This window comes from Musca autumnalis, unplaced genomic scaffold (assembly GCF_047663935.1).
Source record: "Musca autumnalis isolate F117 unplaced genomic scaffold, ASM4766393v1 scaffold_3, whole genome shotgun sequence".
Taxonomy (NCBI): Eukaryota; Metazoa; Arthropoda; class Insecta; order Diptera; family Muscidae; genus Musca; species Musca autumnalis.
The window spans coordinates 45,981,743-46,007,154 of record NW_027411866.1 but is presented as its reverse complement, the minus strand read 5'-3'; the positions used below and the strand labels follow the sequence as shown (position 1 = coordinate 46,007,154).

General features: G+C 33.5%; 1 protein-coding gene across 11 annotated transcripts in view; it reads right to left on the bottom strand.

Annotated features, from left to right (window-relative positions):
* LOC141397778 (uncharacterized protein CG43867) overlaps positions 1 to 25,412 on the bottom strand; it is a 664,656-nt gene that overhangs the window by 449,702 nt on the left and 189,542 nt on the right. For 3 of the 11 annotated variants that reach the window (XM_073974483.1, XM_073974488.1, XM_073974489.1), the window contains exons 1-2: positions 21,384 to 23,346; positions 271 to 1,552 (exon numbers count right to left, since the gene is read on the bottom strand). The exons of the other annotated variants lie outside the window; for them this stretch is intronic. In XM_073974483.1, coding sequence (XP_073830584.1) covers positions 271 to 1,122 — 852 coding nt within the window. In that variant the 5' untranslated portion in view covers positions 1,123 to 1,552; positions 21,384 to 23,346. Of the gene's footprint in view, positions 1 to 270; positions 1,553 to 21,383; positions 23,347 to 25,412 lie in introns of those variants that run through there. 11 annotated transcript variants of the gene reach the window in all.

Below are 25,412 nucleotides of genomic sequence, written 5' to 3'. Positions count from 1 at the left end.
ACCCTTGTTGAACATTTCGTACCCTTACAGAAACGTTTCCACAAAAGCTCGTATCGTCGACTATCGACTACCGAGGTTCCTCATGCATGACTCCAGCTTCAGCTGTTTCAGCGCAAACGTTAATGATCAGTAACTCACTCATCAACTAATCCATTTTATAGATTGCTAAAGATACAAAAATAAACATAAATCTATAGCCTACCCTAAGGTTTCCAATCAACAAATTTCATTATTTCTTATAATAAAATAACAAATACATAGTCTCCTTACCTTTCTTAACATATCATCCAGAGATTCAACATCCAAACCGGTGTAGTTATTATTAAATTGTGTTGAACAATTGGACGATGTGCTGGTAAAACGTTTTCGTCTACCCATGGCTGGTGAATTTACAACGGAATTAGAACCGCTGGCACTGTAGCAGCCTGAACCGAGCAAAACACCCGGATATAAAGTGTGATGATGCAATGGCGGTGTAGAGGAGCCACTTACACAACCTGAACCACAACAAGAAGAACTGGCGCTGCTGCCAACAACAACAGACCCAACACCCCCGCCACCCGTAGAACATTGTTTTAAATTGACAATTGCCGGATGCTGCTGGGGCGAATGATGCATATGTTGTAAAGTGGCTGCATTCAGAGAATGATGGTTATGACCACCACCTCCAACACCATGATGTTGTAGCTGCTGCATTTGAAGTTGATGATGATATGCCGACGTTGAGGATGACGTTAAGACTTTTGAGGGTGATGAGTTTACTGATGAACAATTTGAATGGTTGGTGATATGTAAATTTTTATTTCCCATTGAGCCAATGGCACTGGAGCCACCGTTTGTATTACTACTGCCATTTCCACAGGTATTCAGGGAACCATTTGTAAGTATTTGTTGTTGGTGCTGTTGTTGCTGCTGCTGTTGTTGGCTTATTTCAAGTGTTGTATTGTTGTGAACTGTGGAATTTGGCAGGACTGTCATCATCATTGAATCTTGTTGTTGGTGTGTTGTTTGTGAATGTAGTACTTGACTTGTGGTGGGTGGAGAACAACTGTTTTTACGTAAACGTTGCTGTTGCTGCTGCTGTTGTTGGTTATCCTCACATAGCATCATGTTTGTGTCCATAATTTTGTTGTTGTTGTTGTGTTTTATTTATTTTTTACTCACAGTTGGAAAAACTCTTATTTAATTGTGATTAAATTTTCTCTTTGCTCTTTTTTGGTTTGAGATCATTGATTTATGAATGCTATTTGAAGTTTGTTTACTCGGCAATTCAGCTTTAACTTGTGGAAGGGTATTGATGATGATATGGTGAACACTATTTTTATTTAAAGGCATTTAAATTCATTTAAGCCTTTGGAAATGTTTTTAATTTAATATAAAACATATATCTTCTTTGCTTTTTTATTATTAACGGCATTTCATTTTTTAGGAAGTTTTTTTTTTGTTGCTAAAATCTTTGTTGATATTTTGTATTTTTTTTTTTTTTTTTTTTTTGTTAAAAGTGTATTAAAAACAGTTTTACACTAATTTTCTTTAGGTTTCGTTTAATTTTCTGGAAAAACACATACAATTATTTTAATAATGCATACTTTTGGGTGGCTAAGAATTCAGCAGCATGGTATAAGAGCACATATTTGCTGAGACCACACGTTTGATCGATTGCCCCAGTCTTTTTTACCGTTCATGACACTTCACTATTACTATACGCGGATTACAACTTATTAACTAACACATACATCGTTGATTCGAACAGAACTGAAATTTTCACAATTACAAATAGTCATAGCAAAAAAGCTGTGAATGCTGTTCATGTTATCATCCACTGTTTATCCACTTTGGCTGAAATATTATTTTTAGCCCAGTCATTATCTTCTTGTAACTTTTTAGAAGAAACATTTAACTTCCTTAAATTTAAAAATAACCATTACTTTATGTTGTTTTCTAAATTGTGTGATGCATACTTTCAGGCGCAGTGTATCATGCTACATATTACTAGATATGTATATTTGGGAAAAAATCCGATTCGAATTTTCGAGTAGAGCAGACGTATTTTTTTCAATCAAATTTTTTCAACAAATTTTTGGAAAAAAATAATATGTATATTAAAAAACAGGAATTTTTGAGTTCCTTTCCCCAAGCCGCGAGCGTTTCTAGTAATGGATAGTCATCTGCCCTTGGGCAGCCAAGAGCCGAAGAAACCGCCTGATAAGATTTTGGCCGGAAATGATGCTGCAAATATGCCCTTAAACCATTCCAAAGATGCTCTCAAACAAAGACAGATTTCGAAGAAAGCCGCTGATAAGGTGACGAAAAGACCAACTTCGTCTGGTAATAATCTTGGTAAAGCATTAAAGGAAGCTGTTTTTTCTGATACGTCAAGCACATCAAAAATATTATCCAAGACAGACATGCTTTTCGTTTCAAATACGGAAAAATCTGCTGCATCTATGAACGATCAAATTGACACCGATTTTAACGGAAATACTGATGGATACGAATCTTCAAGAACTAATTTTGAGGTTAGCATGGATGCTTCTGCTAGTTCAGGAGAAGATAATGATGGATTTCAGCGTGTGCAGGAAAAACGATCCAAACGAAGAAGAACCGATAGTGATGTCGATGTTTCAAAACCCCAAAATACGAAAAAACAGCTCTCTGTAAATGTCACACATAGTGAAGGTTCGCAAAACAGTTTTGCTATTTTAGGGACTTTGGATTTTGAAAAAGAACCTGAGAGTTCTAGGAAAGTTGCTGATTCAAATCATGGACGCAGAGTATTGGAACCACAACACGTAAAGTTTTGCCCACCTATTTTCCTAATCGATATAAATATCGGACGTTTGGTAAGTGAGTTGAATGCTAAAAATATTGTGTACAAAATAGTAAACAAAAATAGGCATAAAAGCAAACTGTACGTACAAGATCCTTTAGTACACGCCGAAATTATGGAGATTTTTCGTGACGGTAAATTCGAGGCTTATACTTATACACCCAAACAATTAAGACATATAAATGTTGTCCTTCGAGGCGTATATCATGCTTCAGCAATTAACGATATTGAGTTATGTTTACATGCTCAGGCACCAAATACCGTACATAAAGTCACAAAATTTAGTACTCAACACTCTAAAAAGAACAACTATGAAACAGGTCTATTCTCAGTATCGCTACTTCCGGGAAAAACTATTTCTGACATTTCACACATTAGGTACGTATTAAAGCAAAGGGCTTGGTTTGAATCACCAAAAGCTAATAGGAAGGTTCCACAATGTTGGCGTTGCCAACAATGGGGCCATATGTCAGCAAATTGCTGTAGGAAACGTGCATGTGTTAAGTGTGATAAATCCCATGAACCAGGGCAATGTGAGTATGTGCAATCAGAAAATAGCAAGCCATTCTGTGTGAACTGTAAAGAATTTGGTCACCCATCCAGTTACAGGAGATGTCCCTCTTACTTAAAATATGTGGAATTCAAAGAAAAATCTAGAGTATCATCACAACAAAGTAAATTTCAGGCTTCGAGAGCCGTTTTTAGCGCAGTTAATGGAGTTAATATGGTTCTGCCGGGTAAATCATTTGCTAACTGTCTTAATAACTCTCGAAAGCATACATCCGATACAGTCCAGGAATTCCTAAAAATCGCAAGAATTCTATGTGAGCCCGAAACGCTTTCTTTAGAGGAAAAAATGGAACGCTTTATTAAAAGGCATAAAGAAATGTCAGCCAGTGAGGCTAAGGAAGAATGCTTAAGGTTGTTAAACGAATTTAAGCATTCTTATGATCCGTAGAAATATTAATTTCTTAACCCTTAATGTTAGGTCGCTGATTGATGTCAGCCGCCGAATTGATTTATTGAATGTTTTAAATACTAACAGGATACACTGTGCATTTATTCAGGAAACACATCTGAAGGAAATGCATAGAGTATCTTTAAAAAATTATTCATTTTTGGAAAGTAAAATTGGTGTTGGAGTAGCACTTATACTTCGTGATAACATTGATTTTACTAGAGTGGAAATTCCACATATACAAGTTCCAAACGTTTTTGTTTCCATTAATATGACAATTGACGGCCAGTTAAAGAGAATTCTGCTGGGAACTGTGTATTTTGCCTCGAACTTAGGTGATTCTTATATAAATGACAGTTTGTCAAACATAAACAATTTTGCACAAAACTATGATGGTATACTCATAGGCGGCGATTTAAACAGTAAAAACACTTCATGGGGTGATATATTTACAAACATAAATGGAAGAGCGCTTCAACGCTGGTTAAATAATAACTTGCTTGTGAGATTGTGCGATTCGGTACCATCATTTCCTAATGGGTCGTCATTTTTGGATCATTTTGTAGTAAGTCCAACTTTAGTGAATGTACTCCAGCCAAATTATCGTATAGAAAGTTTATCTACATTTTCCGATCATTACGCTTTGAAATTGCAAATTACATTTGGAGATCTGGAGTTCGTCGTTAAACAACCGCAAGAATATAGATCGTTTGAAAACACTAATTGGAGTCAGTTTAAGGCCGATTTGACTGCTGAATTGGAGGCTCATTTTCCTCCTCATGATACAAATCTTTCGGACAGAGATATTGATATGTACATTGACGAATTTACTACTACAGTAAATTTTGTGTCTTCACTGCATTCAAAAAGAATACAAATGAAGAATCGGAAATATAAGGTATCTAGGGAAGTTGAAAATCTTTATAAATTAAAACACGAGTGGCAAAAGGAACTGAAACGATTATTTCACAGAAATATGAATAGGCAAAATCCACAGTATTTATTATTGTCAAAGCAAATTCAACTACTCAAAATTATAATCAAAGAAAAGGTAGAAATAGAACAGGCACAAATGGACGATAAACTTCGAAATATTAAACCTGGATTAAACGCATATAGGCAAATTTACGGGTTAATAGGAAAGGGGAGGAAGTCAGAAGACAACGATTTATCTGTAAATGGTGTGACCGTTATAAATGAAAATGAAAAAGTGAATATATTGAAAGATCATTTCTCTCAAATTTATAATGGGCCGCCTCCAAATAAAGATTTGTCTCATATAGAGAATTCAATAAGTGATTATTTGACCGATGTTCCCAATCACATAATTCAATTCAATGCCGAGTCTACTTCGTTTAATAACGAACTCGACAGCAGATTTACAACTGTGGAAGCCCTTCGTCTAACAGTGTCACGGCTAAATAATAAAAAGTCATGTGGTTTGGACGATATTTCTAATTTCCTACTACGAAAGTTTCCATTAAAGGCAATACATTACCTAGTTGTTATATTTAATAATTGTTTAAACAATTCATATTTTCCTAAATTCTGGAAGATAGGAAAGATTCTTCCCATCAAAAAGAAAAAAAAAATTCAATAGATATTAACAATTTGAGACCGATTTCACTGTTTTCAAATTTGGGCAAGTTATTTGAAAAAATTTTGCGGGATAAAATGGATGCAGGTTTACCAAACGACTATATTTCAGAATTTCAATTCGGCTTTAAAAAGGGACATTCGACTTTGGATGCGTTAACAAAATTTAATAACGATATAATTTCTAAATTGAGAGAAAGAAAATGCACGGTTGCAATCTCGCTGGATGTTGAGAAAGCATTCGATAGGACTTATCACGATGGCATTGTGTATAAAATGGCTCGTTTAGGCTTTGAACCGCATGTAGTAAAAATGTTCAGAAGCTTTTTCACTGATAGGAAGTTTTACATTCAGCTTGGAAATAAGATATCTGATACGAATAGTGTATCCTGTGGGGTTCCCCAGGGGTCTATTTTATCGCCACACTTGTTTAATATTTACATGCACGACTTTCCTCATACGCATCAAAATTCTTTGGGTGTGTTGTACGCTGACGACTGTTTTTTGTATGCACACGCGGAATCTCCAAGTGAAGCGTTAGCAATTGTATCCTGTCACTTAAGAACGGTTAATGCTTTTTATACTAAATGGGGCATAAAGAAAAATACTTCCAAGAGCAAGGCTATGTGTTTGAGAAACGCTTCCGGAAAATGCAAGAGATGGGTAGTTCCTGAAAGTAAGTCTTTGAGACTGTCTCTGAATGGTGTGGAAATACAATTTAAAGACAGATTCAAATATTTGGGAGTTTGGTTAACCAAATTGTTTAAATTTAACAAAAATGCACGGAGCAATTTTGGGGAAGGCATATGGTATTAAGGGGTCATTTGGAAGACTCCTTAATAGCAGGGTATTACCTGAAAAAACAAAGTTATTGCTATACAAAACTGCTATTAGACCCGTTCTGGTTTATGCCTTACCCATATGGTTTTCGATATCACCAACGGTAATGAAAGAGTTCGGAATACTGGAAAGGAAAATACTACGACTCTGTGTGGGAAAAAATTTTCAAGCGTATAACAAGCGTTTCTCAAATCAGTATATTTATGAGGCAGCTCATGTTACCCCAATATCAGTCTATGCCATGCAACTAATTAAGAATTATGTAAATAGACTTTATATGCATTCTAACTCACTTATGCAAAGAGTTGTTGAAGAACAAAATCAATTCGACTGGGAAAACACAAATTATGTTTCCCCACTTGGTATTGATTTGGCTATGGCCTTGGATTCTATTGAGTGTCCAGATTTCTATATCAGCACCTCTCCTGGTAAGCACAGGGGCTAGGTAACGGGGCAGATAAAAAGTTTTCTCGATAGAAATGTGTTTTATAGCTTAAAGCACATGTCTATCGTTATTACAGTTTATCTGCTTAGTTTAAGTTAGGTTAGGTTTAGGTTAAATTTAGTTGTAAGATAAATCCAAGCGAGACATGCTCTCAAAAATTGTAGTGTCGGGAGCAAACACGGGAACATATATTAAATTTAGTTTTTAACACAATCAACATTATATGGAAAAGCATGGTGCTGAACATAACACATATGACATTAAAACCAAACACTATAGTTTTAAGGACCCACTGAAACAATGTTCAAAATTGTACATGCACTCAATAAAATTTGAATTGAATTGATTGAATTGTATATTTGGGTTAAGACTTTTTTGCAACCTCGTATCCCTTTATGACATTTTGAAGAGTTTTTACGTAAGATTACATAAAATTTTAATTATAAAGTGATTCAATAAAAAAAGCTTCTACACAAAAAGCTTTTAAAGTTTTTTTCAGAATTTTTTGAAATTTTTTTGAAGTCGCTGTAAAAACAATTTATAGGGGTACACGACATAACCCAAATGACATAACCGTTTGTTTCTCACTAATTTTATCATCGTATTGTTACATATATGTATATATGGAGAAGCAGAATAGTGTATTAGTATATTATATATAACATTATTTCATACATACATATAGCATACAAATTAAAAGTGGTTTGTGCGGAATCTTTTTCAATATTTAACTAGAATAAAAGTTATTTTAGTCATTAATAGGCAAAAGGTTATTCATTCGTGTAATAGGAAATCATTTTTTGAGAAAAATATTTTCACTTAACAAAATTTTTCAATGTTTTTTTAAATTGGCTTGCGCGGAACCTTTCTTTAGAATAGAATGGAATAAATTTTATTGTAGGCATTAATAGGCAAAAGTTCATTCATTCTTACTACAAGAAAAAAATGTCAATGTACATATATATGTATCTATTACAGATTTTTTCTTTAACAAAGATTTTTCGCAGTACCACTATTTAGATTTGGCAACAATTCTATGTAGATTACAAATGTATACATTGTCAAATCTACAGGTCTTCCAGTGAAAACAGCTGATCATTATTTTTCAGTTTAAATGTCGAAATTGTGTACATATTCATTACTTTGTACTGTGATTTAATCATAGTATTGTATTTTGACAGTTCAAATAATTATCAGCTGTTATTTCTTTGCGATCTGTTATTTGGACCATTACATACATTCACATAAATGTATGGTGTGATGCATACTTTTAGGCTATTATTATATGTATATATTAGTTGAGAAAAATTATATTTATTAATTAATTTTTTCGTGGTTTTTCCGACTATTTGAACACTAAATAAAACACATAATTTCGTTTATGAAAGCACAAAGCTCTTCCTCTACGTTAAAGCTTATGCCTTGGAGAAGCAGAATATCTTTTCTGATAATAATCACTTTATATTGATCATTTTCTGTGTGGTAGTTTTCTACCCATTGACATTCGAAAATACGAAGTTTCATCCACATCAGGAGGAAAATGTAGCAACAATTTAAACAAGCTCTCATGGGGAGTCATTAGCCAATATAAACAAATTTCCGAATTTAGCTTTTGTATTATCTGACAGCACACAATACGATATTGCAGCAATATCGGTTCGAAAATTTGACAAAAAGAACTTCTTATTTTTAAAGTTGGAACAGCTTAATCACAGATTTGTTGTTTTCAAATTTTAAAAACAAAAATTTTTTAAAGTGGGTGTAGTAAAATTGGTTTACTTTAGGGAAAGGCAGAGAACACTAGTTTCGTCCAACGCCTCTTGGACTCATCAGTTCCCTTAGTTCTTTGTATTGAAACGAAGAGCTCTTCCCCAATTTTATGACGGGCAATTTTGCTAAATCGTTCATAATACCGAAAATCGGGAGTACCATTCTATAAGACTAAATACTAAATTTCTGTCATTTCGGTTGAACGATGTAGCTAAAACTTCCAAAATACCGCAAGTAGGGGGTACCGTTCTATAGGGGCTGTATGAAGACGTATACCTATACCGACAAATTTCTGGTGGAAAGTTTCGTACCCCCAGATAATATTAAATACCAAATTTCAGCCATTTCGATTGGATATTGAGATCACAACCATCAAAAATCGGGAGGTACCCTCCTACGGCGGCTATATCAAAACGTGGACATTTATTTATAATTCCCATCTGGAATATTGTATTACCCCATCGAAGACTAAATACAAAATTGTATCCATTTCGTTTTGATAATGACTCTGAGATCTTCAAAATATCGAAAGTCGGGAGGCACTGCACTATGGGGGCTATATAAAGTCGTGGACGTATACCGAAAAATATCAGGTAAGCAGGTAAGCAGTTTCGGGTATTGAAGCTACAACCTTTAAAATAATCTTAAGAACTAAATAGTACAAAATGACATAACCTACAATCTTATGGTATGTCACATGTGGCAAGGAAACTAACTACACATGGTTATCAGCAGTTTGCTGTATAGATTATATCCCGTAATCTAAGTCAAAGGGAAAGTCTTATCTCATTTTATTCAAACGACCTCTTACACGAAGACGGTCTGCCTACCACATGTTTATCATTCTTAAATATTTTATAACAAGTAAAAAAATATCAGTCGGCTTTGCCGACAGAGATATACCCTCAGCCTGTGTATATTGAAAAAGTTTTTTCCCCAAAATACGTATGTATTTAGGGGGTTTAAAAATTTTGGGCGTTTGAACCGACAAAAATGTTGATTAGTATTAAATATCAAAAGTTTTGCGGAGGAGATACTAAAAGGAATGGATCGACATTGACCGTTATGGAAGCGGATCTCCATCCACAACATATGGTGCCATAGGGGGTTTTTACACTCTTCGGGCTGTTTGCTCAAGAAGTATGGACTTGCTCCTAAAAAAACTTTTACCATCGTAATTGAGGCAGCGAATGCAAGTTGCTTTAAGAAAAATCAAAGTGATTCGATATCAGGTCATAAAGTGAACTTATCCGAAATTTTGTGTGGGAGGTACCGGATGGAGTGGACAAATATAGTCCATATTTGAACCTGATCTTTATCTGGTAGATATATTAGGATGTATAGACCAATTCGGCCACTCCCTTCAAGAGTTACCGTACGAAAAAATTTTCCGAACATTTTGGAACTTTTGTGGGGGAGGTACCTGAAGGAGTGGACCGATATGGCTTATATTCAAACTTAAACTATGTTTGGACAAAATATCACCAAGGCCAAATTTTGGACCGAATCGGCAGATCCGTTCGAGAGTTATCGTGCGCTCCAACCACCTTGGACATGCCCCTGATGGAACTTGTACCGTCGTATGGAGGGCAATGAATACAAGTTGCTAAAACAAAAATCAAAGCGATTCGAGAGATGGCCCTAAACTGAATTTTTCCGAAATTTTGTGTGGTCCGAAGGAGTGGACCTAATTAGACCATATTGGAACCTCATATTACTCTGGTACAAAGTTTACACTATACAAAGTATGGACCAAATCGGTCACTCCCTTCAAGAGTTATCGGAGCACAAACTTTCCGAACATTTTCGAACTTTTGTCGGGGAGGTACCGCAAGGAGTGTACCGATGTAGCTCATCTTCGAACTTAAACTAAGTTTGGGCAAAATATTACGAAAGCCAAAATTTGAACCGAATCGGTTCATCCGTTCGAGAGTTATCGTGCGATCCACCCAGCAGGATAGACAGAAGACAGACGGACATGGCTAGATCGACTCCAAATTGTCTGAAACACATTTCGTCCAAACATACTTGGGGTCTAAAACCATTATTTCGATGAGGCACATTTTCATCGTATCAAAGTGTATATACCCTCCTTAGCCTAAAGGCTGAGGGTATAAAAATAGGTCCCTGCTTAACTAAAAATGTCTCTACTCTACACACTCTAAATCATTTTGCTTTGCAGAAATACGAAAATAAACTTCAGAATTTTCTATATATTCTTAATACGATATTAACGAGAGTTACGTAAAGTCTCCTGATGCCTACACCTGCACATTGCCTATCCTGCTAATAATAGATAAGGCAAACAAATTTTCGGAATTTTTCGGTATACATTTTTGGAATTTACTAATGCGTTGATCGACGTAGGAAATTTGGCGGGGTTTGAAAAGTATGCTAGATTGCAAAACTCGATGAAAGATCAAATACACATCCACTGTAGAAATATAAAAAAGTTAGACCTTTGGAAATGTTAAACCGCGTTCAATAACCTAGTTTTTTAGAACAGAAATAATTTACTTACTGAATTAAATATTCTACAAACTACAGTCCAGTTACTCGGCCTACTCCTGGTTTTACACAAAATAAATAGACACGACAAGTTGATATCCTTCTTAGAACAGGACAAGTAGGCCACAGCCTAGGTAGTTCATATCCGTACTATATAAATAATGAGCGGATTATAATAGAGTTGTCCATTGATTATAACTGCAGTCTTTTTCTCGTATTTGTAGAATGCGAACCGTACTTTGGTAAACAATCCCAACTTTAAATCTGGTAAAGGTATTCGACAAAAAAATTATTTTTGAAAAGCCCACATTCTTATTACTAAGGCAAACGATACTCTCATCAAAAAAATTATATGGTGGTGAAGAGAGGGAGCTCGATAAAGTAACAGGAGTTATAATTTCCCTACGATATTATATTATTTATTTTATTTAAATAAACAAGTTACAAATAAATAATATTGAACTTTATTATATTTTCTTCCTTTAAAATAGTATTGAATTGTTTTCATATCCAAGCATTTCTCTGTTTAATTAATCATATTAAATCGCATATCAATATGTCGCGTTACTACGTAACAGAGGATACCGTCACCATATCCTGTAACGTCAATTTAAAAGACAGGATATCTGCTCCGTCTTACATACATACGTATATAGACAACAGATATTGAAAGATATTGTCATTTGGTCCATGACAAGAGGGTATTGCAATGCACAAGAAAGAGGATAACAAACTAAATTATAAATCGATTTGTGTTGCTAACCATAGACGGTGTCTCCCTTCCCAGAGCTTGGTAACCAGACTCCTGGTTTATGAACATAACAAGCAAAAAAACTAAACTTTACATAGAACATACTATAGAACTAGAACTATAGAAAAAACTATGTTGAACCTACGACACATGAACTCACACACATACACACACTGAAATAAACATTCCATTCATCTGCAAAAGAGCAAACATGAAAAATTGCTGCGAAAAACAGACGAAGAAAATGAAAACGAATGGGGAAAAATTCTTCACTTTAATCATGTCTAGCAACTGTCTGGGTATTTGTCATGAATGAATGCCATCAGAGTTTAAAGTGAAAAAAGACAGCCAACCTGAATGACAGTTTGAAAACATTGATTCTGTCCGGCCATTGCCATAAATAATGCAAGTTTTTTTGCAGCGTTTTTATCTTGTTTTATAGAAGGTATTTTTAAAATAAATTGTACATTTTTAACAAAGAGCAAAGCTTTTGTTAAATGATGTTTCCCCTACAAAAGGTTTGCTTTTTAAGGAATTTCAGATTGTAAATTGTAAAGTTCTATAAATCAGATGAATAGATATTCATACTTGTGCATATATTTTAATTTCATATTGAAATAATGTTTTTAAATTTTGTAATTTTATATATTTTAACATTTTTATTTTGCATGGTGTGCAATAGCACTTGTAGAGATGTCAAAATATCAAGATAAACAGATGTCTAGTTTTTTCAGGGATTTAATCGCTTGCGAAAACATTTAAATGTAACTCGCCGATAACATGGCACTACAAATATCTGTCCAAATGACTTCAACGAAATTTTCATGTAAATAAACATGTTCATTTAATTTTTTCACCTAAAAAATATACTCTTTCCTCTCGCTACTCAAATAGAGGATGAAAGTGATAGTGGTATATAATTATCATTAAGCCTATTATGCGCCATGTTTTATTAGCCAAGAAAAGAGGACAATAGCATACAAAGGGTGTATATTACAAAACGTGGCATACTTTTAGGTAAAACCTATGTAATTTTAGTTTGAGCCTAAACGTATAGCTTTGTTATGTTATTATTTCCTGACATGCATGCCTTTGACTTATTGGAACTAAATAAAAACGCTAATGTAAATATGCTATAGCAATGATAAATATGTAAATTAAGTTAACACTACTTATTATGAGGCAAAGAACTTTAGTCGGACTTAAACTTGTTACAAACATATTATTTCTAAAGTAATTCAGTTTAATACTACAAACAACTAGAAGATACAGGTGAAACCTTTCAAACTGTTCAAATGGGAGCTGTAGAAAACTTGGACTGTTTTATTCAAAATTCAAACCTGTTCTACATACAAACTTTTATGCCATATTCCTTTGGAATCATTATGTAACCACGGAGCGAACAGATGAGGTATTAAATAAATTAGTATTAAACGAAAAATCAAACAAAATATTTCTCTGCTAATAAGGAAGTTCTATCTCCTGGGCTAATACAAATGATATTCACATTATATATCAAATTTATAGCAAAAGGCATTGCTAACTCCATAAAAAGGATTTGGGTTAAACCAAGTAAAATTTTTGACAACAATGAATCTATTTTTGTTGCATTACATAATATTTGGATGTACAATCCAAGAACAGGAATAACAATATGTACACAACATAGACACAATCTGTACGAATCTAAAAAAATCAAGGTCCTTTGAAAACTAATTACTAAAAGTAAAATTTTTAATTTATTTGAAAATTTGGCACATTAGGGCGAAGATCATTTAAATATTAATTTTAATTAATTTCTCGTTGGGGTCGAGCTTAATGACCGAAGATTTTTTGCAAGTGAAAAATTACATTACGAAAAATTACATGAGGTAACAGCTCATCAGACATATCGGCTGTGGAGTGATTTCTCTGTCGTCGAAATTTCCATTTCCCAAATGTAAGTTGTTTTTAAAGTGATGAGCTACCACGTATGTAAGGCTCCACGAAAAACGTCTTTTTTAAAGCAGCCTTCGGAAGTAATTTAGCTTGGAACGCCAACACGCTGTGATAAAATATGAACATTTGGATAGATTAGCGCCTTTTGCAATAACTCTGAAATTTGACTATAAACACAATTGGATGTCTGCTTTCATTTTCAGATTCTCCCCTGGTGACAGAAGCACAGATATTCGCCATGGAAATAAAATTTCATAAATTGCAAATTTGGAAACCTGAGCGTCTTTTTCCATATCTCCAGAATTTGACCATTTCTTGTAATGCAATTGGGTTCAATTAAAAGCTCAGGATGTATTCTTTAATATTGACCACCTTTGTTGAAACGCCATAACTAAAGCTGAGAAATTCGTTATTACAATTAAAATCCAAAAATGGGATGAAACAGCGACTACAAAAGCAACATTTTCGTTGTTTGAAGCCTATGTCAACCTACTTTGCATCTTAAAAAAGGCAAGACTTTCTACTTACATTGTCTGGTTTTTTCTATAACAATAGAATCTGAATTATTATAAGAATAAAATCTTCATCACAGAAGTGTTTTGTCCTTACCCGGCTCTGAATATTATCCGGACATAAACAAAAACAATAGGCTTTGTTCTGTTTTGTTGAAAGCTATTTTTATAAATTGGTTCAGATAGAATTTATAATCAAAGAAAATGCTCTGCGCTCTATGACCATCACGAAGCCAGAACAAACTTTTATATACTTCCCCACATAGTGATGTAGATGTAGTGTAATGAACAAAAACAACCTCCGAAGCTTTTATTGAATAGCAAACTTTATGGCGTGGGGTGAAATTTAAGGAAAAGCATGCATCAATACCTTGCAACGCATCGTGGCAAGTTTATAATAGGTTGGTTATATCCACATAGTTTATAATAGAGATAAATATTTTTCTAGATTTTTTGATGTTCGCAAAATATTTAGCGGATGAAATAGACCAAAAACAACACTCCGGGTCTGATACAAATTATCGAATGTAATGAACCAATTTGTTCTTTTTGTAGATTTATTCCATTTAAAATATTGGATATTTGAAAATAATATGTACGGCGATGATATTAAAGCCGCTTCCTCAGCTGGGTCGGTAACATCGTACTTCTACTGGTAAGTCCCTAACAGAAGTTAAAAATTCTGTTTACAGCGATATAATGTTTTTCATAGGAAAGCTATGTTTACTGAAATATTTAAAAACTCAAAAAAAGTTTATATATTATGAAGGATACATTTTCTTGAAGACTAATATATTTTTACAGTGTTTTATTTATCTTGCTTTGGTGTCCGTTTAGTTCAAATTTAATAACTCATTTTTAACACAGTTTCAGTTAAGCAATCGAACTGATTTAAGAATTGGATGACAATACTTGAATATGAAACCATCACCAATATCCATTTTTTTCCTATAGCCCCCATATAGCGGTACCACCCGATTTCAGGTGTTTTGAGGATTTTGTCTTCATTTTTAGTCCGAATTCACTGTAACTTGGCATTTGGATTTCCCAATTGTACAGAAACTCCCTCACAAAAATTGTGGACATGGGTTAGATTTTGGTGTAGCCCCCATATAACGGTACCACCCGATTTCAGGCAATTTAAATTTGTTATCTATATTCTCGGCCTACATTGGCTGTAATTATGACATTAGGTTCTTAGTGGTCAAATAATTTAATTATTGAAAAGTTAAAAATAACTAAAAAATTAAGCTACAGTGTTTTATTTATAAATGCACTTAAAACTAGAAAATATTTTTTTATGATGGAATCTCTCAAATAAAACGCTTGCCGTTTAATATTATCACAATTTTTAATTCAAATGCAAGTGTTTTATTTGATAGATTGCATAATGAAGAAATATTTCTAGTTTTAAGTGCATTTATAAATAAAACACTGTATCTTAATTTTTAATTAGTTGGGAAAAACAACCCATATTGGGTTTGCTGCTTGCTACAGGTTGAGGTTATGTGTCTGTCTGCAAAATCACCAGGTAGATTTTTATTTTTAATCATATTTTCAGATTAAAGCGTTTAAATTATCACCTCGTAATATTAAAGTATGAATATGGATATATTAGTGAACTACTTCCTTCTCTCAAATAGATTAAATTCGAAGATGGACTATATCGGCCATTCCTTCGTGTATCTTCTCCAAACTACTTTAACACAAAATTTTAATGATAGGAATATTGCCAAAATACCTTACAGGCATAATTCCGAAATCATGTTTTTGTTAAAGTTAATGATTGTCACTTTTGAAAAAAAAACGAAAATCTTCTGATACAGAAGAACAAATAAAATAAAGGTGGAAAAAAGCTGCCTTAGTATTTGTAATAAAGCATTGAAAAATAGGGTTACCAGCCAAGTCGGACTATAGGAAAGGTTTGGAATTAAAATGACTAACATTAAAATAAATAAATAATTCGAATATACAAATTTCGAATGATTTGTGATATAAATGCTAGTCTCCAAGCTTAGCCTTTGTCCACCCACTAAAAAACACCATTCAATATGCCTGATGATCGGTCTAACCACCCGTGAAACGTAGCATAGTGGTTGAATGTGTGGGACTTCGGTGGATTCCTAATTTTTCAATGTACCTATTAGGTCTAAATAGCTCAACTCGAAAGAGAATTAATTCAAATATCACTCTAAAAATGACCTTCGCCTTAATAAGGCAAAAAAAAAATATAAAATTTTAGAACATCTTGACGTTGAGTAGGCATTTTAAAAATTCCTTGTTGAAAGACAAGATCATTAGGTTCTTAATAAGCCCAAAAAATTATCGGTCCATTTATTTCCGAGTTTGAATGGGCACCGCAAAACGCATTTAAAAGAGGTGATATTTTAATATAAATTCGTTGAACTTTTCATTAAAAATCACTTGTTTAGTTATGTTGGAGGCCTGAAGGTATGCAACACTGGTATTTATGAACTAGCCCGTTTGAAAAAAACATTACATGTACTTTTATCTGAGCTTACTTATAATTTTTATTTGCAATAACTAAACCATATAGGAAGAGTGCTGAAATTAAAATTGAGTGAACTTTACATTTTAAATCATTTGTTTAGTTTGGTTGGACGCCTAAAAAAAAGCAGCGGAGAGAAAAATATTTTCACTTTTTTCAAGGATGAAGAATTCAATATTTCCAAAAAAGTATTTTACTTTAACCCCCAGTTTAATTCGAAACGAAAATGTGTGCGCATGAAACACACCCAAACTTTAGTTTTGGAAATATTATTGCCTTTGCTTTTCCTTCAAAACAAAAAACAAATTTGAAAAACACACTCAAATTTGGTAGTTTTTCTTGCGCATTCATTTTCTTATCGACATACATGAACAGGCCCTAACTCCCAGTTTATGTATTTCGAAACGAAAATGTGTGCGCATGAAACACACCCAAACTTTAGTTTTGGAAATATTATTGCCTTTGCTTTTCCTTCAAAACAAAAAACAAATTTGAAAAACACACTCAAATTTGGTAGTTTTTCTTGCGCATTCATTTTCTTATCGACATACATGAACAGGCCCTTAATGTAGGTTTTTTATTTTGTAAATAATCGCAGTTTTCGTACATACAATTTTTTTCCAACTCCCCAACTATTGAATTTTAGTTGGAGGTCTAATAAGCACGAATATATTAAACTTAACTCATAGGTATGCCTAATAATACGCACTTTAGAACTATTGGTTTTGTTTGTTTTCTATTTTATAGGGATTTTTATTCAGATTTCTTCCAACATTAAAGCGAAATTATTTCGGTTTATTTGACTTGGTTGGATAACGTGGACTAGGTTTTTCTTTAATTTTCTCTGTCACTATACAGGGATTAATTTTGAGACATTAATGGATTTAATTTTTATTTAAATAAACAATGTAGAGTATTTACTGAATTCACATTTTAAGTCATTTGTTTAGTCATGTTGAAGGCCTAAAAATATGCAACATACTATTGCTTACACCGCATATTACGAATCGACCTAGTTGAAAAAATCACGAACTTTTGTCACTTGTTTTCCATAAATTCTTGAAAAATATTGGATTGAATGATGAAATTAACGTTGCCTTAAATCGAAAGACTTTTAATTTTTGACAGAACAAAAATAACAAACATGTATTCAACTCAATTTACACGGACGCCTAATGGTATGCACTATATGACAAGGGCGTACACAAAACAAAAACTTGTGGTTTTTCTTTTTTAATATTATATGATTTATTTCAGATTTTTTCCACTGTTATTGCCACTTCTTTACCCTACACCACCCTGTGGTAAGGGGTATTAAGTCTTTGTGCATTTGTATGTAACATACAAAAGGAAACGAAATAGACCCATAGTTTCTTTTGGGGATATACATATAATCACTTTCTGAGTCGATTTATGCATGTCCGTCCGTCTGTCCATGTATTTTTGTTCGCAACGTATATGTCGCATTTTTTGTAAAATTCAGCTGAAAATTGGGGACTACCATTTTTTTAGCCATAGGAAGAACGTTGTTGTTTTTGGTGAAAATCGGTTCAGATTTAGATATAGCTCCCATATATATTTTCGCCCGATTTCACGTATTAGCTGCACCGAACACGCTATATACGTCCAATTTTGATGAAATTTGGAATGTGTGACTGAATTCGGTCTGGAAATATATGTGCCAAATTATATCTAAATCGGTTAAGATCTGGATATAGCACCTATATATATTTTCGGCCGATTTCGTGTATTTTCTGCTCCAAACACGCTATATAAGTCCTATTTCAATGATATTTGGAATGTGTGACTGAATTCGGTCTGGAAATATATGTGCCAAATTATATCTAAATCGGTTAAGATCTGGATATAGCTCCGATTTATATTTAACGTATTCACAGTGGTGTAGGGTATCATATAGTCGGCCCCGCCCGACTTTGATCCTTTCCTTACTGGTTATTTAAAACATTTTTTTTTAATTCATTCGGCTTGTTTGAATTTCTTTAACTAGGGTTTTAAATTTTCCTCTGTCTCTTTGCAAGAATTTGATGAGTTAATTTTTGTTTGTAACTGCTAAATAATGTAGAGAGAGTATTTTAATTAAAATTCATTTTATTTTACATCGGAAATCATTTGTTTAGTATGAATGTATGCCTAAAAGTACGCAGCACATAATTGATCACACAGTTAATTACGAAGTGAGCTTATATCCACTTTTATTTATAGACATGGGACTTCGAAGTTGGCTATATCGTAGTCGGTTCCTTTCGATAGGGCCTTTTGTCATTTGGTTTTACAAAAATTTTGGATTGGATTGGAGATTAACGTTCCCTCCTCGGAGGATTTGTCATTTTGCTGTAGATTGAAAAATATTTTAAGAATTTTAATTTTTTTATAGAAGAATTTAAACGTACAAAAAATATGTTACTTAAAATGTTGTTTTTTATTTTTCAAATAATCAGAATTTTTATAGAAAAAATACTTTTATTCCAACTGCCCAATTGTTCGATTTTATGTGGTGGTCTAAAAGCCACGAATATAATTTATAGGAACGCCTAATAGTATGCAGTTTATAGATATTTCATACACTATCCTAATGCTTGTAGTTTTGTTTGTTTTTTATATTATATAGAATTTTATTTAGATTTCTTCCTATTACTAAATTAATATTTTATTATATGAATGTTTTTTCAGATTTTTTCCATTGTTATTTTTACATTTTTCATTTAAAATAATTTGTTTTGTTCATTCGACTGACTAAGTGTTTTAATTTTTCTCTGAAACTTTGCACGGATTTTTTCACATTGGAGAAGTTAATTTAGTTAATTTCGGTTTGCAATAACTAAATAATGTAGGAAGAGTATGTTAATAAAAATTAATTGAACTTTACATTGAAAATCATTTGGTTAGTTGGATTGGATGTCTGAAGGTATGCAGCACACACATGGACACACAGTTAATTCCGAAATGGCCTAACATACATATATTCACTTTTATCAGAGATTGGTTATAATTGGATACAACATTCATTGCATTACGGCGATAGGGCTATTACATGCGATTCACATTTTATTTGGATCAAAATTTTACAACTTTTTTTATACATATGTAAATGTACACAAAATCAGAGAACACATTTTTTTCTGAATTTTTTTAACACAACAGAATTTTCTGAAGGCATTATGTTTCAGTAGGCATATCCTGGTAATATGGGGTTTCGAAGTTCGGTTCCGTTCGAGATGAACTTTTTGGCACTTGGTTTTTTCATAAATTCTTGATTGATACAATGGAGCAAAGAAATTAACATTCCCTCAACTTTATGATTGTATAACCTTTTTTATTAAATAATTCTAATCTTTAGATTCACTTTAAAGTTATTTACGAAATGGCATAATTGAAAAAAACACTTGTTCACTTTTATCATTTTGTTTGTATTTGAATTTTAAACTAATTTTAAAATGTTGATTTTACACTAATGAGAAATGTAAATTAAATCGTAGAACACAAATGTTCCTGAAGTCGTTTAAGAAGCAAATTAATTTACTACAATCTTTAAAAATATTCTGTTTAAACACCCAAAAGTATGCATCTTTTTATAATAAAACATTTAATTCACATTCACATTTACTAAATGTTGTTCCTTGTTTTTTTCTTCACACACAGAATAAATATCTCTATAATATAAATTTTTCACAACATCTGTTTTAGTGCCCAAAAGTATGCAGCACTTAAGTACGCATCATTTACATTCATTTATTCACAAAATTTTCATTCCTCATTTGTTTATCACACACTGAATCAATTATCTTTAGAAGATATATTTTTCACAGAAAATCTATTAAACCAAATAATTTCTGATTTAATTTTTTCATTGAAATTTGAGGCTTATTCTTTTGTTTAATTTTATATATATTTTTTTAATTTTATTATTTTTTAATTTTAAATTATTTGTTTTAAATTATCATTTTTGCTTTTAATTGAATATTCATTGCATTAACACGTGCAACTATTTTCTTTGTATTTTCAAACATTGATCAACTTGTGAACAGCCAACAGTTCCGCCTCCTGTTTTTATTGATTTAATTTAGTTGTGCTTTAATTTATGCACTGTTTGAACATATTTCCAGAATACATTCAGTTTTCATTAAAAACGTTTCCATTTAAATTTATTCCATATAAAACTTCATTTTAAATTCACCATTCTATTTTCAGTAAAAACAAAACGAAAAGATATTCCATGGATGTCAGATAATACGACAAGAGCAAAAATATTCTTTCATTTGATATTCACTGTTTGGGTAGCGCCAAAAAGTATGCTTTCATTAAAAAACAAACGGAGAAAATATAGAGCCCCAGTAAAATAAACAACACTGATGGAGTGAGGTCTAAGGCAAACAAATTAAAAGTAAACAAAACTAAGAATGCTTACAAAGGCATTCGGCAGAAAAACACTCAACACAGACGTAACACGAACATAGATATTTTCGTATCAAACACATGTAGACGGAAATGAAAACTAGGAAGAATTTTCCTTAGTTTTTATTTAAAACTTTATATATATTATAGGGGCATTTCATCAACAAAATTTTCCAAGATTTTTGTTATTAATTTAAATATTCCTTCTTTAATGAGGATTTCTTCACTAAGTATATATTGTTTCACTAAGATTTCGTGTAGTTTTAATTTAAAACTTCGTGGGTATTTAAAAAATATATTTTAAGGGCATTACATTAAGCACAAATTTCCCAGCATTTGGTTTAAATTCACATATTCACTTTAATGGGATGTTTTCCTTCACTAAGTAAATCTTTATTGCACTAAGATTTCGTTTTTGATTTCAATTTTTTTTGTGCAAAATAATACCGCTTATTTTGCTACCGAATCGTTCTCATCACGTGCGGCTACTCACGATTTTAGCCTTCCGTTGGCATTACAATGCGTTACGCAGCAAAATATCAACTGATGGCTGTGATGAAATATTGGTTGTGATTTTTGTCGTTCACACGACGCACTCACTCTTCGGACAAACAAGAAAAAAACTCCATAACCAAGAAAATATATCACTGGCAGAGATTAAGGTAAAAGGAAAACATGCGCAGAAATATGGGGAAATTTATTACCAAAAAAAGTTAAAAGAACGAGAGAGAAAGGACAACAGAGAAGGGAAATTTGGGAAATTGTTTGAAACCGTTGACATAACGAGAGAAAGGAAAATATTTTGACTCAGAGAAACAATCATCTCTTGGCATGTAAAAGTTTGTTTAGTAACTTGTTTAAAGGGGATGTGGAGGGTAAAGTTTGTCCAACTAGCAAGTAAAAATGAAAGTCATTAATAACACAAACATGCCTTGGCTTTCTTTGTGTTTTGTTGTTTTTGATAGGGTGCAAATGAACATCAACATTAAATCCCCAATGAAAAATTCCTTTGCATACTTGCAGGCAGATTTTAGCCTTTATAGCTGATAAGAATGTTTTATTTCTCTAAACTTTGTTTTATGCTAAAACATTAACCAAACAATTTCCTGCCAAATCCCAAAAAAGGATTAAAGAAATCTCACGGAAATGTTTTTGTGAGGGTGGAATCACAGGTAAAATGTTGTAATTTTAGATTGAGTATTGAAGAAATCGGTCACGTAAAACACTTCAGGCTAAAATGTTTAAGTTAAGTTCGGTCAGGTTGAAGCTGTTTTTATCTTTCGGAAAATCTTAATAATAGGCGTGTAAAAATTTTGTGAATAAATTTAAAAATTCTTCAACACTGGTGTTCTGGTGACAAAGAACTGAAGTCAATAGTGGGAAAGTGTATGACGTCCTGTGGACAACATCGGTGAGGACAAAATCTTTGAATGATAGCGTTACAAAGACATTTTCAAATGTGCACATAAGGCTGATTCTAGATGAAAGTATGGCTTCGAATGATTGCCTTCCTTAAACAAGGACTCGCATCAGATTGAATAATCGAAAAGTACTGCTCACTAAACGTAAACAGAATATCAAAATAAACTGAACTTATATGAAACGAAATCGGAAATTATTATGGATGCTTCTGCTAAGGAACCCATCGTACAACTTGTGTGAGAAGAAAGAAATTGTAAAACACCAGGTGTACAAATGAGATCTACAGTAGTGAATGTATTTCGAAAAATTTACCAATGAGTGGAACATCAAACTTATAGCTTTTATGTAGAAACATTTCTAAAAAGGGTTTGCTAAGGTAGTTTGTGGTAGTGTATAGTAGTGTTGATAGGTAATCCAATATGACGTTATTTAATGTGTAACACCAAGGGTAAAGTCAATGCGGAATTAAACCAACCAAAGAATAATATAGGGGCAGAACATTATGCTTAAAGGGGTTATATTCATTAGATACGGCAATCCCACTATGATTGGTTTTAAATAATTGACTCGAGGAAACATCATCTCGGTCAGGGGTAGTCCAGGGATACCTGCTGCGGATTCTTCTGGTCCGTGTTGGTATAGCGACTAACCCCCGACCATGGTTATGGTCCATAAGTCGATATCAGTTAAATGCAACGGGTGCCGTGAAGGGATAAATTTCAGGAATTGTTCAGGCCTGAACTCAGTTTTATGTTGCATTTTGCTACATAATCTCCACTGATTCTTCGTCGTCATCAGAAAATGAAACTTCCCCACAATCTCCCCAACAGCAGTACCAACCACAGCCACTAAAACCAAGTACTGCTGTTCCAGTTCCTGACAATGTGACATTTCGGCAGTTTAACTACCATGGCCTTCGTGGGAAGATCAATGACATTGTGACATTTTATGAGTCGTAGAAGGATCGCTGCCATTCAAGAAACGAAGCTGAACAACATATGTAGTCTTTGGAGTAGTGATGAATACAAAGTACTGTGCTTGGATTGTACGAGAAGTGGAGGTGGTGGACTTGCAATCATATTGCACCAGTCTATCCACTACCGACCTATATTGCTTGAGCTTAACTTTACTGCTAAGTATGGGTTACTAGAGTCAAGCTCAAGCAAGTGCGAAATCGTTGAACTGATGAATGTGTGTACCCCTATTATCAGCTGTGCCCAGCGTTATTCGCCTGACATCAGACCAAGGCAATAGCCCTTGTCCTACGAGATTTTAATGCGAATCATAAGCCATGTCATTTAATATTAGGAAATGATTAGAGATGAATAGCACTGGCTGAGCAAATAGATGCAGGTTTTGCAACGTTGACGCTTACATCAGGATTCATCGTATCACCTGGTGTGACAAATGACATGATGTGGAAAACAGTAATATACCACACGACTTCATAACCTCTGAATGGCGTACTTTCCTTAACTATGGAAAAGCCAGTTGGCAAGGATTCAGCAAATTTACCAACCAATGCTTTATAGAAATGTCCAATCCCCATAATGTTCGGGTATCATAGAGAAATTTACGAAACATCATCGCTGCTCGCTATACTTCTGCTTGTCGAATACCGAAAAGAAGACCTAATGTCCCAGCTTAGGCGCTAGGACTATCGAATGAGCGTGAAGAGCTATCGACTATCGACCCAATCGATTACAGAGTCAGAGATCTGAAATTGGATATCAATAGATTAGTCGATGAGCACAAGCGAAAAAGGGGACAGAGGGGAATACAATAAAAGACATTTTAACGTCTTCTCTAGTAGACATAAGACCTTTTAAGGTCTTCCCCTGTACACAGAAGACCTTCTAAAGTCTTCGCTGGTAGACAGAACACCTTTTATGGTATTCTCTAGTAGAAGAAATACCTTTTATGGGTTTCTCTTTAGTCGAAGGAAGAACTTTTAAGGTCTTCTATATCAGACCGAAGTAGACAGAAGACCTTTTAAGGTCTTTTATAGTAGGGTATTCTATTGTAGACAGAAGGCCTTTTATGGTACTATTCAGGTCTTCTGTTTTAGACCAAAGACCTTTAAAGGTATTCCCTAGTAGACATATTACATAGTAGACCTTCCCTAGTAGACAGAAGACCTTCTGAGGACTCCTCTAGTAGACAGAAAACCGTTTATGGTATTCTCTAGTAGACAGAAGACCTTTTAGGGTTCCTTCTAGTATACAGATTACAATTTATGGTCTTTCCTAATAGACAGAATACCGTTTAAGGACCTCCCTAGAAGACATATAACTTTTTAGGGTCTTCTATATTAGACAGAAAAACTTTTAAGATCTTCTCTAGTCGACAGAAGACTTTTTAAGGCCTTCCCTAGTAGACAGACGACCTTCTGAGGTCTTCGATAGTAGACAGAATACATTTTATGTTATTCTCTAGTAGACAGAAAAACCGATAGTTGATAGAAGACCTTTGGTAGTATTCTCTAGTGGACAGAAGACCTTTTAGGGTCATATCTAGTATACAGATTACAATTTAAGGTATTCCCTAATAGACAGAATACCGTTTAAGGTCCTCTCTAAAAAACAGAAAATCTTTTTAGACAGAAAACCTTTTAAGATCTTCTCTAGTAGACAGAAGACTTTTTAAGGTGTTCCCTAGTAGACAGAAGCCCTTTAAAGTCTTTCCTAGTAGACAGGAGACCTTCTGAGGTCTTTGCTAGTCGACAGAATAGCTTTTATGTTATTCTCTAGTAGACAGATAGAAGACCTTTTGTGGTATTGTCTAGTAGTCAGAAGGCCTATGTGTTGCATCTTTGGAATCGGTTGTAGTAAATTGTGGATAACGGTAAAGGCGTTATCGAATCCTGAGAAACACGATGATCGGACATTTGTCATATTTAACAGCGTGGTTCAGATAGATT